The sequence below is a fragment of the Micropterus dolomieu genome, linkage group LG01 (genome assembly GCF_021292245.1).
Source record: "Micropterus dolomieu isolate WLL.071019.BEF.003 ecotype Adirondacks linkage group LG01, ASM2129224v1, whole genome shotgun sequence".
NCBI lineage: Eukaryota > Metazoa > Chordata > Actinopteri > Centrarchiformes > Centrarchidae > Micropterus > Micropterus dolomieu.
This window is the reverse complement of record NC_060150.1, coordinates 38631286-38646335: the sequence shown is the minus strand read 5'-3', so window position 1 is coordinate 38646335 and position 15050 is coordinate 38631286. Positions and strand designations below refer to the sequence as shown.

Below are 15050 nucleotides of genomic sequence, written 5' to 3'. Positions count from 1 at the left end.
GTTCTGTGATGCTTTCATTGTTGTTTTACTTCTCTTCAAGAAAAAAATATAAATGATCCTTATTTAATTTACCAATGAGAGGAAATTCCACTTTTTTAATTGAAACTAAATATTCAAAATAATTTAATGTCACTGTTAATATTTGATAACATTTGATTTTTTTTTGTTAACTAATTTTTAAAATTGGTTTTCATTGTAAGGCATTCAATAAGCATTTACTCCTCAATCCCAACCCTGATTCTATCAGTTTATAAAAGGTGATCAATAATCAATGAATTCCCAGTTTACAGAGGAGGATGTTTCTTGATCCAATGTAAAAGTTATCCATAAACCTAAAGAGACAAAAAGAATACAATTAGATAAACTAAAAAACTAAATAATTTACCAGAAATGTTCAATTCCACAAAGCAAAACAAGTATTTACCTTTTATGCTTTTGAAGTCATTTGTTTTAATTTGGATCAACACCAATTAAATAAATTTGTGTCACTGTTTCTCTAAAGGTTAATATTTGAGTTTTTAATATTTAATATTAAATTTACATCTAAATATACAACAGTTTCACCTTTGTTCTTTTCTTTACAACTACAACATGTCACAGAAGTTTTACAGATAAAGAAACAATCTCAAAAGTTTACCGATAGTTTAACAACAGGTGTAAAATTCATGTCCCGTATGAAGCAACTCACTGTGTTCAGGGTGGCGTGTTTGTCATTTAGGCTTTTGGATTCAGCTCCTCCAAAACTTCAGGGTTGCTTACAGCTGTAAGGTCAGAAACACACTGTTAGTCCACATCCTGCTCTGATCTGACACTGAGTTTTACAAACAGCCAACACTGCTGGAGTCAGGTCAGAGAAAACTGAATGAAAACAAGTTTTACTCACGAGATGGAGGGCGTTTGGCTGAAATAAAATGAAAAGACAAATTATTTATGTTGTTAAAGTTAAAAATGTCTGACTTTATTAAAAAAAGACGTTTTTGTTTTGGTCTCTCACCTTTGTTCTTTTTGTAAATGAAGTATCCAATGACAGCGATGGCGACGAGAGCAAGAACAACCACTGCAACAATGACGATGATGACAGTCATGTCAGAGGGATTCCCTGCAGAAAACAACAAAACACAGTCACAACCTGTTCAGATGAAGCAGGAAAATCCATCTGCCAACCAGACCTCAATCATGTATAAAGACACTCTGTTTGTTTGTTCTGCTGTTAATTTAATTTTATCCCCACTTGTCTGAAAATCATTTTCAAAAACTTTCAAGGCCTTGGTTTTTTCACAAACTTTCAAGGAAAGTACATTTAAGCACTTTCAATAACTGATTTGTTTCAAAACTTTCAAGAAAGGTAAGTTCAAGTACTTTCAAGGACCAATTCAAAAACTTTCAAGGACTTGCTTTTTTTCAAACTTTCAAGGAAGTTGAATTCAAGCAATTCAAGCACTTTCAATGAAAAACTTTCCAGGCCTTGATTTGTTCACTCCACAAACTTTCAAGGAATTCAAGGACTTGTGTCTTTGCTGTTTCTGTTCCATATATTGGTTTTTGGAAAGAATGAATGATTTGACATCAGCGTACTCTACTCATCTTCTAAGACTGATCAGAAGTCAATACAGCACCTATAATCAATGAGCTGTGGTTACACGTTAATATGGTTACACATGGTCTGAAGAAAAAGCTGTTTGCACTGATTTAAAAACTAAAATAATTACAAAGGTTGTTCTTTAATCAAAGGTCAGTAAACAGACAGAAAAAACATCTGATTCCAGTCTTACCTCCGTTGGTTCTGATCTTTGGTTTCTCCAGTTTGGTGACGATGTCGTTCTTCACACCAGCGAGCTGAAACACACATTCGTACTTCTCCCAGTCTCCAGTTGGAGGATTCAGGTCAACACTCATCTGGAAGGATCCATCGTTGTTGGGGAGGATATCTCCCTGGTCCACGTCCTCATGAAGCTCCTCTCCATCTTTCCTCCAGAACATCTTGGCTCTGTCGCAAGTAGAAAGTAGCCCACCTGCTTCAAAGTAGAAACCTGTAGCGTGGCAGCTGACTGGAGAGGAGGGAGTCTTCTGGAGGAGAGACACTGAGAGAGGGTCTGGAGAGAGAGAGAGATTCTTTATTATGATTTACTGTTTATTAATATTATCATTCATGCTTAATGTATTTTAAATGTCTCAGTAACACAAATACTATGAATGCAAATAAACCTCACTGAAGTGTAATTAAGAAAAGAAGAGCAGCACAAAGGGGAAAAAGACGAGGTTGATTAGAAAGGTAAGAGGACAACGAGTGAGAGAAAGATATGAGGTAGAGAGAAAACTGAGGGAGAGGGTGGTGATAAATGTGTAAGAAAATGTTGTAAAGACAGAGATTAAGAAAGGTGATAGAAAATGAAAGAAAAAGAAATGTGTGTGAAATGTGGGTCTCTGTGTGTTGGTTCATATTTTATTTTAATGTTGCTGTTTCTTATTAACATTTTTGTGTCCATGAAACTACATCAGGTCATGTGATTCTACCTTTTCTCAGCAGAAAGCTCCTCCTATAGTCCACATATTTCTTCAGCCAGTCAACGCACTCCTTGGTCAGGTAGTTCTTGTCATATGCAATCAAAGCTTTGTCATGTTCAACCTTTTGTTTGGTAATGAAAGCCTGTGGTGTTGGAGCAGTCCATGTCTCTGTCTTCAGGTCAAATACTATGAAGTCTTCTCCATCATAACCATGCTGATCATAACCTCTAACCTCTTCAGTCTCATCGTCCCACTCGCAGCCGTACATGTTCTGGTAAATGTGGAAACCTGAGAGAGAGACATCAGTAAACCAGAGAGATTACAGCGCAGTCATCTATCATCAGTTGATATCACATCTTCAACACAGAGACACACTGATCCACAGACACCAGGGGCCTGTACCACAAAGCAGGATTTGAGCTTAGAGAGATAACTTTGGTGTTAACTTTGTTTTTAAGTACGATAACAGTGGTTCACTTCTTACCGTGGTAGATCGCCATGGTAAGTTACACCGAGCAGGTAACCTGCTTCACAGCAGATAAGAGATCACCTCTATAAAACACCGCCTACTGACCAATCAATTCTCTTGGAAAATGACCATCCTTAGGAGATCCCACAGACTGTTTTAAAGGCTGCTTTTATGTTTGCTGCAGTGATGCATCCTACAGAGACTGATTGAAGTTGGCAATACTAGGCTTCTACTTGTTGTTGGCTTTTAAGATGTGATAGTTCGCACCGCTTAGAAAAGTGTTATATTGTTTACTCCGAAGTCCACTTCACACAGCCTGTAGCAGCTGTTAAAATAACTGGGTTGCATTTTTCTTATGTCAGGCTGAATACTATGAGCATATAGTGCTTATTAACATTAATCTTAATATGAATGTGTTTATTTTAGGTTTAGTATGTCAAACATTTTCTATGTCCCACCCCATTTAGGCTGGGATTTCTCAGTTTACGCAAAGTGAATGATGAACACATAAATTTTATGAAAAGTTTAACATGTTTCAACAAAAGGCACCTGATATAACTAAATAGCCAGCTAGCGAAACCCACATCCTCCTTATCTTCTCCCTACTGTCTTCTGTCTCACCGCTTCACCACATCTCTGTCTTAGTTTTTGAAACAAGCTGCTCAAGCGGCCACCGAGTGACCAGCCCACTGGGATCTCTCCCGGTGCTCTGGTGGCTAGCTAAATCATTATTCCAGTTCGCACGTATTGATTTTTAGGGGCATATGCAATCAAAATGGTCTCACTGTAGAGCCCTGAGAGGGACTGCAACTGTTTATAAATCCTGTCTGTGTGAAATTGATCTAAACGGTCTTTACTTCACTGTGAACAAGCTGCAGGTTGTGAGAAAGTTGGTGGTGGTCATTGAAAGCTTGGAACTTTGTTACTATAGTTTTATAAGATATTTAATGTGATGTTAACTTTTTAAAGATTTAACACAATTGGCACTGTGGTCTTAAGCCCATTGTATAAATTGCTGTGATGGCATAATTGAGTATGCTTACAACTTAATTTATCATGCCAATATTGCCATATGTTTATTTATAATTTTTAGGCCAATCTAAATTTGTTCTGTCTTTTTTTGCCTGGATTTAAATACAATGTGTTCGAATACCCGATTGCAGTTAATTAAAAAAATGTATTTCTTAAAAGCTACATGAGCTGAAAACTGTTTAGAGTGGATGTTTACTAAAATACAGGATGAAAATATAAACAAGAGTATAACAGTAGAAGGTGAAACATAAACAAACCTCCAGTTTGGTTGAAGCGCAGCTTTGCAATTTCAATGTTGCCTTTGAACAGCTCCTTTGTGTCATTCAATCCCTGAGTCTGCCTCTCCCAGTACTGAGGATCATCTGCTGTGACTCTGCTCATCCAGTCCTGTTTGGTTACTGCTCTCATGGTGATGCTGTCATAGTGACTTATCTGAACTTCATCAACCAACCCAACAGTCACAAACTCTGGGAAGTTTGGAACTCCAGAAGACGCAGTGTAGAAATACTTCAGAGAGTGAGTCACTGTAAGAAAGAGTTCATGTCATGATGTCAGTTTTTATATCACAGTTTTATAAAATCACTGAACAAAATAAAAAATAACAACAGAACATTCAAGACACCTTAATAATCTCTGTTGTGAAGTCAATAAACACAAAAATGTTTTCTAGTGCTGGATATCTCAACATGAAGTGAAACAGCAGTTTAGTTTCCAGTTAGCGGAGTCGTTTATTCTTCAGGATGCTTTATCTAGTCACTCTTCATTATCGTGTAGATTGAAATCTGAAATCACAAACCTCTGAACTAATACGCTGCATGTGATTCTAATTTTATTTGCTATATTCAACAGATTATTTTCTGTTTGATTCTATTACGTCATCTATGGTCTCTATTTTATACTATAAATTGTCACCAATTACAACTTGTGTTTCTTCTTCCAAGGTTTTGAATTATATTATTACTTAAAGATAAATCCTGCAGCAGTTTTCCTTAAACAGTTTTAAAGTGGGTTGTTTTACTGTTGTCATTTTCATATTCAAGTAACCAATGACTTTTTCTTTATCTTGTTGTCAGAGGATTTGTGGATTACATTTAAGTATAAATATTGGTTATAACGACAATCAACAACGACATTTTATCTTAACAATGTCTTCAATAACCAATATACTGTATTTTATGACAATACCAGATAAATGTTAACAGACACAATTCTATATTTAAGATCTCTTAAAGGTTTAGTGTGCAAGTTTTAGTGGCATCTAGTTTTGAGGATTGAGAATTTCAACCAGCGGCTCACTGCGCATTCACGTGCTCCTCGGATGGTCTCATTTCCCAAGTTTTGAACTTGTTCTTTCAACTTACGTGTGTTAATAATAATAATAATAATAATTCATTTTATTTAATGGCGCCTTTCATAACACCCAAGGTCACCTCACAAACAATATACACATCACTGTATAAAACAATGCAGATAAAATGCATTAAAATCTCAGTACAACATGTTATAAAAAAGCTTGTATAAAAAGATGTTTCTTAAGACGCGTTTTAAAAGTAAACAAGCAGTTGCGCTATTGCGGTTCATGTGCTCTTAAAGTCAGAATGTAGAATCAACATGGGCGCTAAAACAAAGATGTGTTGGATTAGCATTATCAAAGCAATTTAATTTCTAAATTCAACAACAAAAAGGCTGTGAAAACTGTCAACATATGGTCCTCTTTTAATATCTTTATATAATACAGACTACCCTTGGCATAGTTTTTATAATTTGTGTCTTCTTAAATATTTGTTTACTGTTCTGTATACTTCTTCATGTCCCATGTACACTTTATTCCTCTATTTTCTTAAATTAGGAATTTGTTGGGATTATTCTGACACCACATGAATGCACCATCAGCCACCGCTCATCCCTCCCTTTCCAAGAGCGGAGATGAAGCTGTGGTAGCCGACACGCTCCTTCGGCTCTTATATCTGCTAAATAAACTGGTTGTCCTCTTTTTGTCCAAATTTCACTTCTCTTCTTATTTCTAACAAACCAGACTACGATTACTTCTTCTTGTATGTATTCAAACGTAGTTGACGAAACGTGCTCTGTAGAGCAGTGTGTCAATTTGGGCCACTGTAGAAACATACATTGTAGTGACTTCAATGTAAGGAAACCTGTGGTTCCCATCATTTACTCTAGAATTTTGCCAATTGAATTATTGTTTATCAGAAACCTTCTGCAGTCTGAATGCATGTACATTATATTTCTGTTAAGCTGCACTAAACAAACACACCACATCCCAAAGGTGCTCAATTGGATTGGGATCTTCAGTTCAGTGAACTCATTGTTCATGTTCAAGAAACCAGTTTGAGATGATTTGAGCTTTGTGACATGGTGCATTATCCTGCTGGAAGCAGCCATCAGAAGATGAGTGCACTGTGGTCATAAAGGAATGGACATTGTCAGCAACAACACTCTGGTAGGCTGTCGTGTTTAAACGATGCTCAGAAAGTACTGAGGGGCCCAAATGTGCCAAGAAAATATCTCCCACACCATTACACCACCACCAGCAGCCTGAGCTGTTGATACAAGGCAAGATGGATCCATGGTTTCATGTATTTTACGCCAAATTCTGACCTTAGCATCTGAAAGTCGCAGCTGAAATCGAGACTCATCAGACCAGGCAACGCTTTTCCAATCTTCTATTGTCCAGTTTTGGTGAGTTTCCTGTTCTTAGCTGACAGGAGTGGCACCCGGTGTGGTCTTCTGCTGCTGTAGCCCACCTGCTTCAAGGTTCGACATGTTGTGCTTTCAGAGATGGTATTCTGCATACCTTGGTTGTAACAAGTGGTTATTTGAGTTACAGTTGCCTTTCGGTCATCTCGAACCAGTCTGCCCATTCTCTTCTGACCTCTGACATCAACAAGGCATTTTCGTCCACCAACTGCCGCTCACTGGATATTTTCTCTTTTTCGTACCAGTCTCTATAAACCTTAGAGATGGTTGTGTGTGAAAATCCCAGTAGATCAGCATTTCCTGAAATACTCAGATGAACCCGTCTGGCACCAACAACCATGCCACGTTCAAAGTCACTTACATCCCCCGTCTTTCCCATTCTGATGCTCGGTTTGAACTTCAGCAAGTTGTCTCAACCACGTCTACAAGCCTTAATGCAGTGTTTCCCAACCCTCTCCTGCAGGCACACTAGTCCTGCATGTTTTAGATCTCTCCCTGCTCCCACACAGCTGATTCAAATGATCATCTCGTTATAAACTGCTAAAGCTGTTAAATCAGCTGTGTGGGAGCAGGGACAGATCTAAAACATGCAGGACTAGTGTGCCTCCAGGAGAGGGTTAGGAAACATTGCTTAATGCATTGAGTTGCTGCCATGTGATTGGCTCATTAGCTGTTTATGTTAACAAGCAGTTGAACTGGTGTACCTAATAAAGTTGCCGGTGAGATTGGACCGATAGCCTACGATAAATCTGCAGTAAACTAATATCAGAAAATAATAAGGGTTAATAAGCTTAACGTTACCTACCTGTAATAAAACTTGTTTAATATAACTGTGTCCAGCAGCCGTTAACATCCATAAAACCAACATCAACTGACTTGTTGGTGTGTTTTAACAACTTTTTTAGCTTACCATTTTTATAACCAACAAGGTAGTCCTGGAATTAAACATCAAATTATGTAGTAGGCCTACGAATAGGCCAAACTATACAGACAGGAAGTTTTTGTGTACAATCAACCGATTTAAAACCTTGTTAACTTACCAGCTGCCGCGCAATGTATGCATACTTCCAAAAGAGCCAGGAAAACCAGGGTCTTCATTGTGACCTGTCGCATCAAAAGCTTCGATTTTTCCTATAAAAAACACAAATGGGTTGACATGTTTCTTTATCCTGAGAAAGATACCGTACTTACAGTACGAGCACCAAGGGTGAAATGAAGGCGTAAACACTTCCATCTGAGCCAATGGAAATTTAGGCTGAGCATCAACGTCACTTATAACTCGGTAAAACTGGCCGGATAAGGTTATTAACGAAAGTGAAATTAAATTACTTTAGCATGTGGCAAAGGATGGAGAGACATGCGGGATATATATGAGTCATGTAGGCCTATATGAAAAAGTTATATTAAACCTGCTGCTGCCTAGACCATGAATAATGTTTTGTAGGACGATTTGAAGTAGGCTACGGAGCAGGAATGTGAGGCTGCTGAAGATAGCGTTAACGTGAGCCGCCAGCCGCCGTCTGATTTCTGTTGCGCCTAAAGCTTTTTTTGTGGTAAAGACGGGCTGTGAGCGATGCAAAGGTCCTGAAAGATACATAAGCGGTTTGTGATGTTCTTAGTGATGGTATGAACACAAATACCCCGGTAGGTTACTATAATATAAATAATAATATTATAATACAATATATTAATAATAATGCAATATACAATATATTAATAATAATGATAGTTGTTACAAATACAAACTTTACCTTTTCTTTATTTGTAGAATATTTTATATTAACTTATTTCCGAAGTAATTCCTCAATACATTAGTTCACCGTTGTCATGACTTCTACTACCTAATTAGTTATTCAGTTTGTGGCCCACATTTGGAAACATTTTCCTGTAACAATTTGGAGAAAGTTTAGTCTAAAAACCCCTCCAACAGTGTATACAAACAGTTCAGAATCAGCTTTATTGCCAGGTATATGTACACATACGAGGAATTTGACTCTGGATTGTACAATGCTCACGATGTGCTTATTATAAAATAACACAATAATACAGTAATAAAAACAAACACAGTCTACAGTATAGAGAACACATATATACACACTATAAACAAAACAGATTGAGACAATAGTGTAATAGTCCAATGAGCAGAGTGCAAAGGATGCAGGAGAAAATTACTTGCAGGAAACAGTTAACATTTCTCTAAACTTTGACCAAAACAATTCCTTAATAGGCCACGTCACTGTTGTCATATCCTCTGCTTCCAAATGTCATCTAGCACAAATATTGTAACATTTTACAATTACATTCTAAAAATCCCTCCAACAGCGAAAACCAATAGTTTTGGCCAAATGTCAAAGTTCAGTCAAAACTTTGCAATAGTCAAAGTTACCGCAAATTGAAAACACCAGATAAAAATAACAACAAAAACATCAAATCCAGTTGCACAGGCCTCTGACATGATTTGCACATTTTGACGAGCCATGGTTGTTAGCCTATCTCTCCTGTCTGTGCCGAGGCACTGAAGCTTCTGGTGTCAAAGAAAATACTGTGTGCAGAAAAATAATCAAAGATGAACATCATTAAAACTTCAATGATGTTAGACTTAAAAGTGAGAGATAAAATGTGTTTTATTGGCTTTAAATCTATAAGAAAGTCCATGTAAAGGAAAACATATACCACATTTGGTATATTTACTGAATGAAAATGAGTTGTATAGCTGTGATCTCCTAGACTGGATTGTGCTCTAGGATCAGCCTCACACGTGCACTTGCTTTTCAGTGAGCTCGCAGGATTAAAGAAGTCACGCTGCAACCAGCCAGTTGTGCACAAGCTCTAACCAACCAGAGTACAGTATAAGTCATTTGCAGGACTTTTTGCTGATCAACAAACTGAAGAAGCAAAGAAAGGTCACATAAAGGCAGTGGGACACGTTCTTTGGTGCGTTTGACTTCATGCTACAATGCGCAGCGAGGACTTAAAGGTTCAGTGTATAATATTTCTGAAGATGTATTGACAGAAGTGCAATATAAGATCCATCCAAGATCCAACTATGTTTTCAGTGGCATGTAAAGACCTTACATAATGAACCGTTATGTTTTTATTACCTTAGAATGAGTCATTTCTATCTACATACACCATGGGTGTACAGATACAGAGCGCGTTTCGTCACTACGTTGTTGTTCCTCTTCTGACGCTTGTCGCTACATTGAATGTGTACAAAGAAGAAGAAGAGGAAATAATATCAATAATAATAAACAGTCTCTGAGTAGTCATCTGGTTTATTAGAAATAAGAAGAGAAGTGAAATTTGGAAAAATGGAGGAACACACATTATTTTGCACGAGCCGACAGCCTGTGGATCTTCATTCAATGAAGCCGGGAGTCGGGACAGATGATGGCCAGATGTTTTCTGCTGGGCATGTAATTTTGTAACTTTGTAAACTTTATGTATTATGTGGTTTATAATAGACTGTGGTGCAGAAACAGTAAGGCTTACATGTTAATCCAGAAGAGCTAACCTTCCCAAGATGTAACATAATGTATGATTACAGTACACTAAAATAATGTATTACAGGAGTAGGCCCTATGCCTCAGCATCCGACCGCCTCTTCAGAAGATGGTGTAGGAGCGGCAGAGCTCATTGGTAGAAGGCTCCGCCTGTGCTCATAGAACTAGGGCTCCGCCCTCTACTGGACTCTATGGGTACAGTAGGTGGAGCCCCATGACTGTCCACCCTAGCCGCGACAAGCCAAAGTCTGCACAAGCATAAGAGAAAGAAAATGTCTCCATGTCCCTAAATTCATGTAATCATTCAAAAATCAGAAACAACTTTAAAGGACATTAATGAATGCTGAAAAGTGGAAATATTTTACATTTTGGTTTGTTACTATAATTCCTACAGCATTTTAAACAAGACAAATAATAAAATAAAATCATGTTCTCTTTCTCTGCAATGTACCACAAATGTAGCTATTGACTAAAACTTAAGTAATGACAATAAGCTTCACAATGATTTTTGAAGAAACACATTTCCCTCTTTTTCTGTGTTGCTGTGGTCTTTATGTCAATCTGACAGAATGTAATTCAGACTTGTGCTGAAAGTGTTACACAAAGTTAAGTCTGATCCAGTGAAATTACCTTCATGATCTTTACATAAAAGTGACTTTATTATTCAGACATGAGAATGACACGTTAACTGACATTAAATTAACATAAGGGGTGTGTCTGAAAGAGGCTATACTTTGAATTTTCTTTCACTTTTCTCCTAGTTTAGAGGGCAGACAGGCATGTGGTACCTCAGGGACACACAGTGATGAAACATGGCTTTCATAAAGTAAAATGGAGCAGGAGGGAAGAGAAAACACAGTAGCACAACACATAGAGATGTAAAATAACAGGTAATGTTAATAATACAAATATTAATGAAACCGAATAATAGTAGCAGTAATGATAGCAATAGTGATGATAATAATAATACCAGAGATCCACTCTGCAGCTCTGGAGGCAGAAATACCTGAAGACAATAACAGAAGGAGAGAGACGAGAAAGCACAAAACTACGTGAGAGGGAAGAAGTCGAGTTAGTGACATGCATTAATGGGATAAGAATGCATACAGTTAGAGAGGGAGAGAAGAATGGAGGTGCTCAGTGCATCATGGGACATCTGTTAAAAAAAGTCCTTCCCTTTAGTTTGTTAGGAGTTACATTCAGTTACAGCACCATCAGATCGACATCTAGTGTAGTAATATTTGCCTAACGGCGTGTAGTCCAGTAATAAGAATTCAAAGGTTATTAAAGAGTGGTCCAGTGAAAGATGATTCAGAGGAAAGACTATTAAATGTTCAATTTCAATTAATATTTACATCCTCAAAGAGCCCAATGAGTAAAATATCTTTATGCTATTCATGTGTGGGGGTAGTCTACACAGGAGACTGTAATGTCCATGCTCTGTGGCTGTAATTATGAACAACTACGGCACTAAGATGTTATCTAACAAGATTCAACCATGGAAGCATCATTCACTGGACTCAATCTTGGCATGGAAATATATGAGTTGTCTTAGGTCAGATTAAAGGCAGTTACTGACAGTAGTGGCTGTAAATATAGGCTTCATTAGATCTTGTGAACATCATGGTTTTGCTTTTCTACAACATAAAGCTGGCTGCATGCAGAGCACACAGGTGATGTGTAAGGCAGACAGAGCAAGTACAGAGTCATTACTCATTAGGTACTTTTCAATAGCATGTTGCTGTGTACACTTTCTGTAGAAGGATTAGGCTGCTTGGAGAAAATAATTTGAATTAGACAGACAGACAGACCTGTGCCGGTAGTGTCAGATGAAGTATTTGTGTCTACAAAAACAGAACAAAATAAATCAAGACAACAGTTCAACTACACACACTTGGGTGAAACCTCTGGGACATAACTTTCTCAGAAATGTTACAAGTCTATATTGCCTATTTTATTTTAGTTAATTTGGGTATCACATTGAAACTCCAAATTTATATATACAAAAAAAGGATTTTTAGAAATGTTGGCCAACTGAAAAGTATGAACATGATAAGTATGAGCATGTACAGCACTCAATACTTAGTTGGGGCTCCTTTTGCCTGAATTACTGCAGCAATGCGGCGTGGCATGGAGTCGATCAGTCTGTGGCACTGCTCAGGTGTTATGAGAGCCCAGGTTGCTCTGATAGTGGCCTTCCTCTTCACAATACCCCATCGATTTTCTATAGAGTTAAGGTCAGGCGAGTTTGCTGGCCAATTAAGAACAGGGATACCCTGGTCCTTAAACCAGGTACTAGTAGCTTTGTCACTGTGTGCAGGTGCCAAGTCCTGTTGGAAAATGAAATCTGCATCCCATAAAATTGGTCAGCAGCAGGAAGCATGAAGTGCTCTAAAACTGCCTGGTAGACGGCTGCGTTGACCTTGGACCTCAGAAAACACAGTGGACCAACACCAGCACTGACTCCAGCTGCAGTCCACTCTGTGAAGAAGTCACGCTCTCCCCCACATTTTTGAATGGGTTTTGTTTCACAATCTTCTCCAGGGTGCAGTTATCCCTATTGCTTGTACACGTTTTTCTACCACATCTTTATATATATTGTATATATTGACACAGGGACTAATGAGCAGGGCGGGAGCAACACAGGTGAAAGACATGAGGCTAACGAGGCACAGGTAGGGAGAGAGAGAGCAGGGGAAAACAGAGACAGACATGCAGAGGGATCACTGGGGTAACAGACATGACAAGGGTTACCGAACACTAGACGATAGACAAGACAGACCCCCAAAACCCAACAGACCGGGTAGAACAGAGGAGCAACAATGTTCAGGAGGCCGCCCCGGGGGACGAACCAACAGGCCGGGCAGATCAAGGGGGCAACAGAGTTCAAGGGGTTGGCAGGACGGCCAACAGAGAGGCAGCAAACCCATTGGGAGCCGAGCAGGAGGCCGACGGCAAGACCTCTCCGAAGGTCGGCACCCAAAGCTTGGGTGATCTGGAGGCACAGCTGGGCTGAGGTCCACGGATTGAGCAGCTGGGCTGATGACCACCGGCTAGACAGCTGGGCTGATGACCACCGGCTAGCCAGCTGGGCTGAGGACCATGGACCGGACACGAGGAGCTGGAGTCGGTCTGACCACCGACTGGACATCTGGGCTGGGGACCATGGACCGGACACGAGGAGCTGGAGTCGGCTGGGCCACCAACGGAGCTGGTGCCAGTCGGACCACCAATGGAGCACGAGGAACTGGAATCGGCTGGGCCAACAACGGAGCTGGTGTTGGTCGGACCACCAACGGAGCAGGAATCGGCTGGGCCACCGACGGAGCTGCGGTTGGTCGGACCACCGACGAGGGAATAGGAGTCGATCAGACCACCGGCGGAGCAGGTGCCGGTCGGTCCACCGACAGAGCACGAAGAACAGGAATCAGCTGGGCCACCAATGGAGCTGGTGTTGGTTGGACCACCGATGAGTGAAAACGAGTCTGCTCGAGATCAGGCAGGTTGCTAGCAGCGCTAGCGGACCAGGGATCAGTCCGGATCAGTCCCCAACCAGTCTGGATGATGGAGCCAACACAGGAGGGAGATGACCAGGCGGGCGGCTAGCAGCGCTAGGCCGGGTGAGGAAGAAGCCTCCCACCCTGCGGCTAGCAGGCCGGGAACAAGTCCTTAGGGGTTTAACAGGCTGGGGAACAGACGGCCTGGAGCTAGCAGCGCTAGCTGAGCTGGAGACTGGCGGATCAGGCTGGCGGCTAGCAGCACTAGCGGGCCGGGGATCAGGCTGGCGGCTAGCAGTACTAGCGGGCCGGGGATTAAGGCTGCCGGCTAGCAGCGCTAGCTTTCACACACTGGGGGGTTGCGGAACACAACTTGGAAACAGTCTCAAAAACAAATGTCTTTCTCCACCTGGAGGATGCCACGAGCAGAGCCATCTCTGGGTCGGTCCTCCACATGACAGACAGCAGTTCAAAAAAACTGGGATTCCTCCTCCACTAGCTCCTCTTTAGGCACTCCTAGTGGAGTCAGTGAGGCTGACAACAGGAGCAACACACTGCTACACAGGGTGACAACATACAATGACCCGACAAAGACAAGAGAGAACACCAGGTATACACTCCCCTAAAGGATTATTAGGAACACCTCTTCAATTTCTCATTAATGCAATTATCTAATCAACCAATCACATTGCAGTTGCTTCAATGCATTTAGGGGTGTGGTCCTGGTCAGGACAATCTCCTGAACTCCAAACTGAATGTCAGAATGGGAAAGAAAGGTGATTTAAGCAATTTTGAGCGTGGCATGGTTGTTGGTGCCAGACGGGCCGGTCTGAGTATTTCACAATCTGCTCAGTTACTGGGATTTTCACGCACAACCATTTCTAGGGTTTACAAAGAATGGTGTGAAAAGGGAAAAACATCCAGTATGCGGCATTCCTGTGGGCGAAAATGTCTTGTTGATGCTAGAGGTCAGAGGAGAATGGGCCGACTGATTCAAGCTGATAGAAGAGCAACTTTGACTGAAATAACCACTCGTTACAACCGAGGTATGCAGCAAAGCATTTGTGAAGCCACAACACGCACAACCTTGAGGCGGATGGGCTACAACAGCAGAAGACCCCACCGGGTACCACTCATCCCCACTACAAATAGGAAAAAGAGGCTACAATTTGCAAGAGCTCACTAAAATTGGACAGTTGAAGACTGGAAAAATGTTGCCTGGTCTGATGAGTCTCGATTTCTGTTGAGACATTCAGATGGTAGAGTCAGAATTTGGCGTAAACAGAATGAGAACATGGATCCATCATGCCTTGTTACCACTGTGCA

The 15050-nt window shown here is 40.3% G+C and overlaps 2 protein-coding genes across 7 annotated transcripts in view; both read right to left on the bottom strand.

Annotated features, from left to right (window-relative positions):
- The window catches only part of malrd1 (MAM and LDL receptor class A domain containing 1), a 73778-nt gene that overhangs the window by 21029 nt on the left and 37699 nt on the right, over positions 1-15050 (bottom strand). The window lies entirely within an intron of this gene.
- On the bottom strand, positions 134-7923 carry LOC123967509 (class I histocompatibility antigen, F10 alpha chain-like). 2 transcript variants are annotated; one of them, XM_046043653.1, is made up of 8 exons: positions 7765-7922; positions 4264-4530; positions 2515-2793; positions 1773-2093; positions 995-1099; positions 884-901; positions 689-761; positions 134-332 (listed from the first exon to the last, which is right to left on the bottom strand). In XM_046043653.1, the coding sequence occupies exons 1-7, from the start codon at positions 7835-7837 to the stop codon at positions 715-717; spliced, it is 1110 nt and encodes a 369-aa protein (XP_045899609.1). In that variant the 5' UTR covers positions 7838-7922; the 3' UTR covers positions 134-332; positions 689-714. The 2 variants fall into 2 exon arrangements, with proteins under 2 accessions (XP_045899609.1, XP_045899675.1); XM_046043719.1 differs by lacking the exon at positions 134-332 and having other exon boundaries at positions 711-761; positions 7765-7923.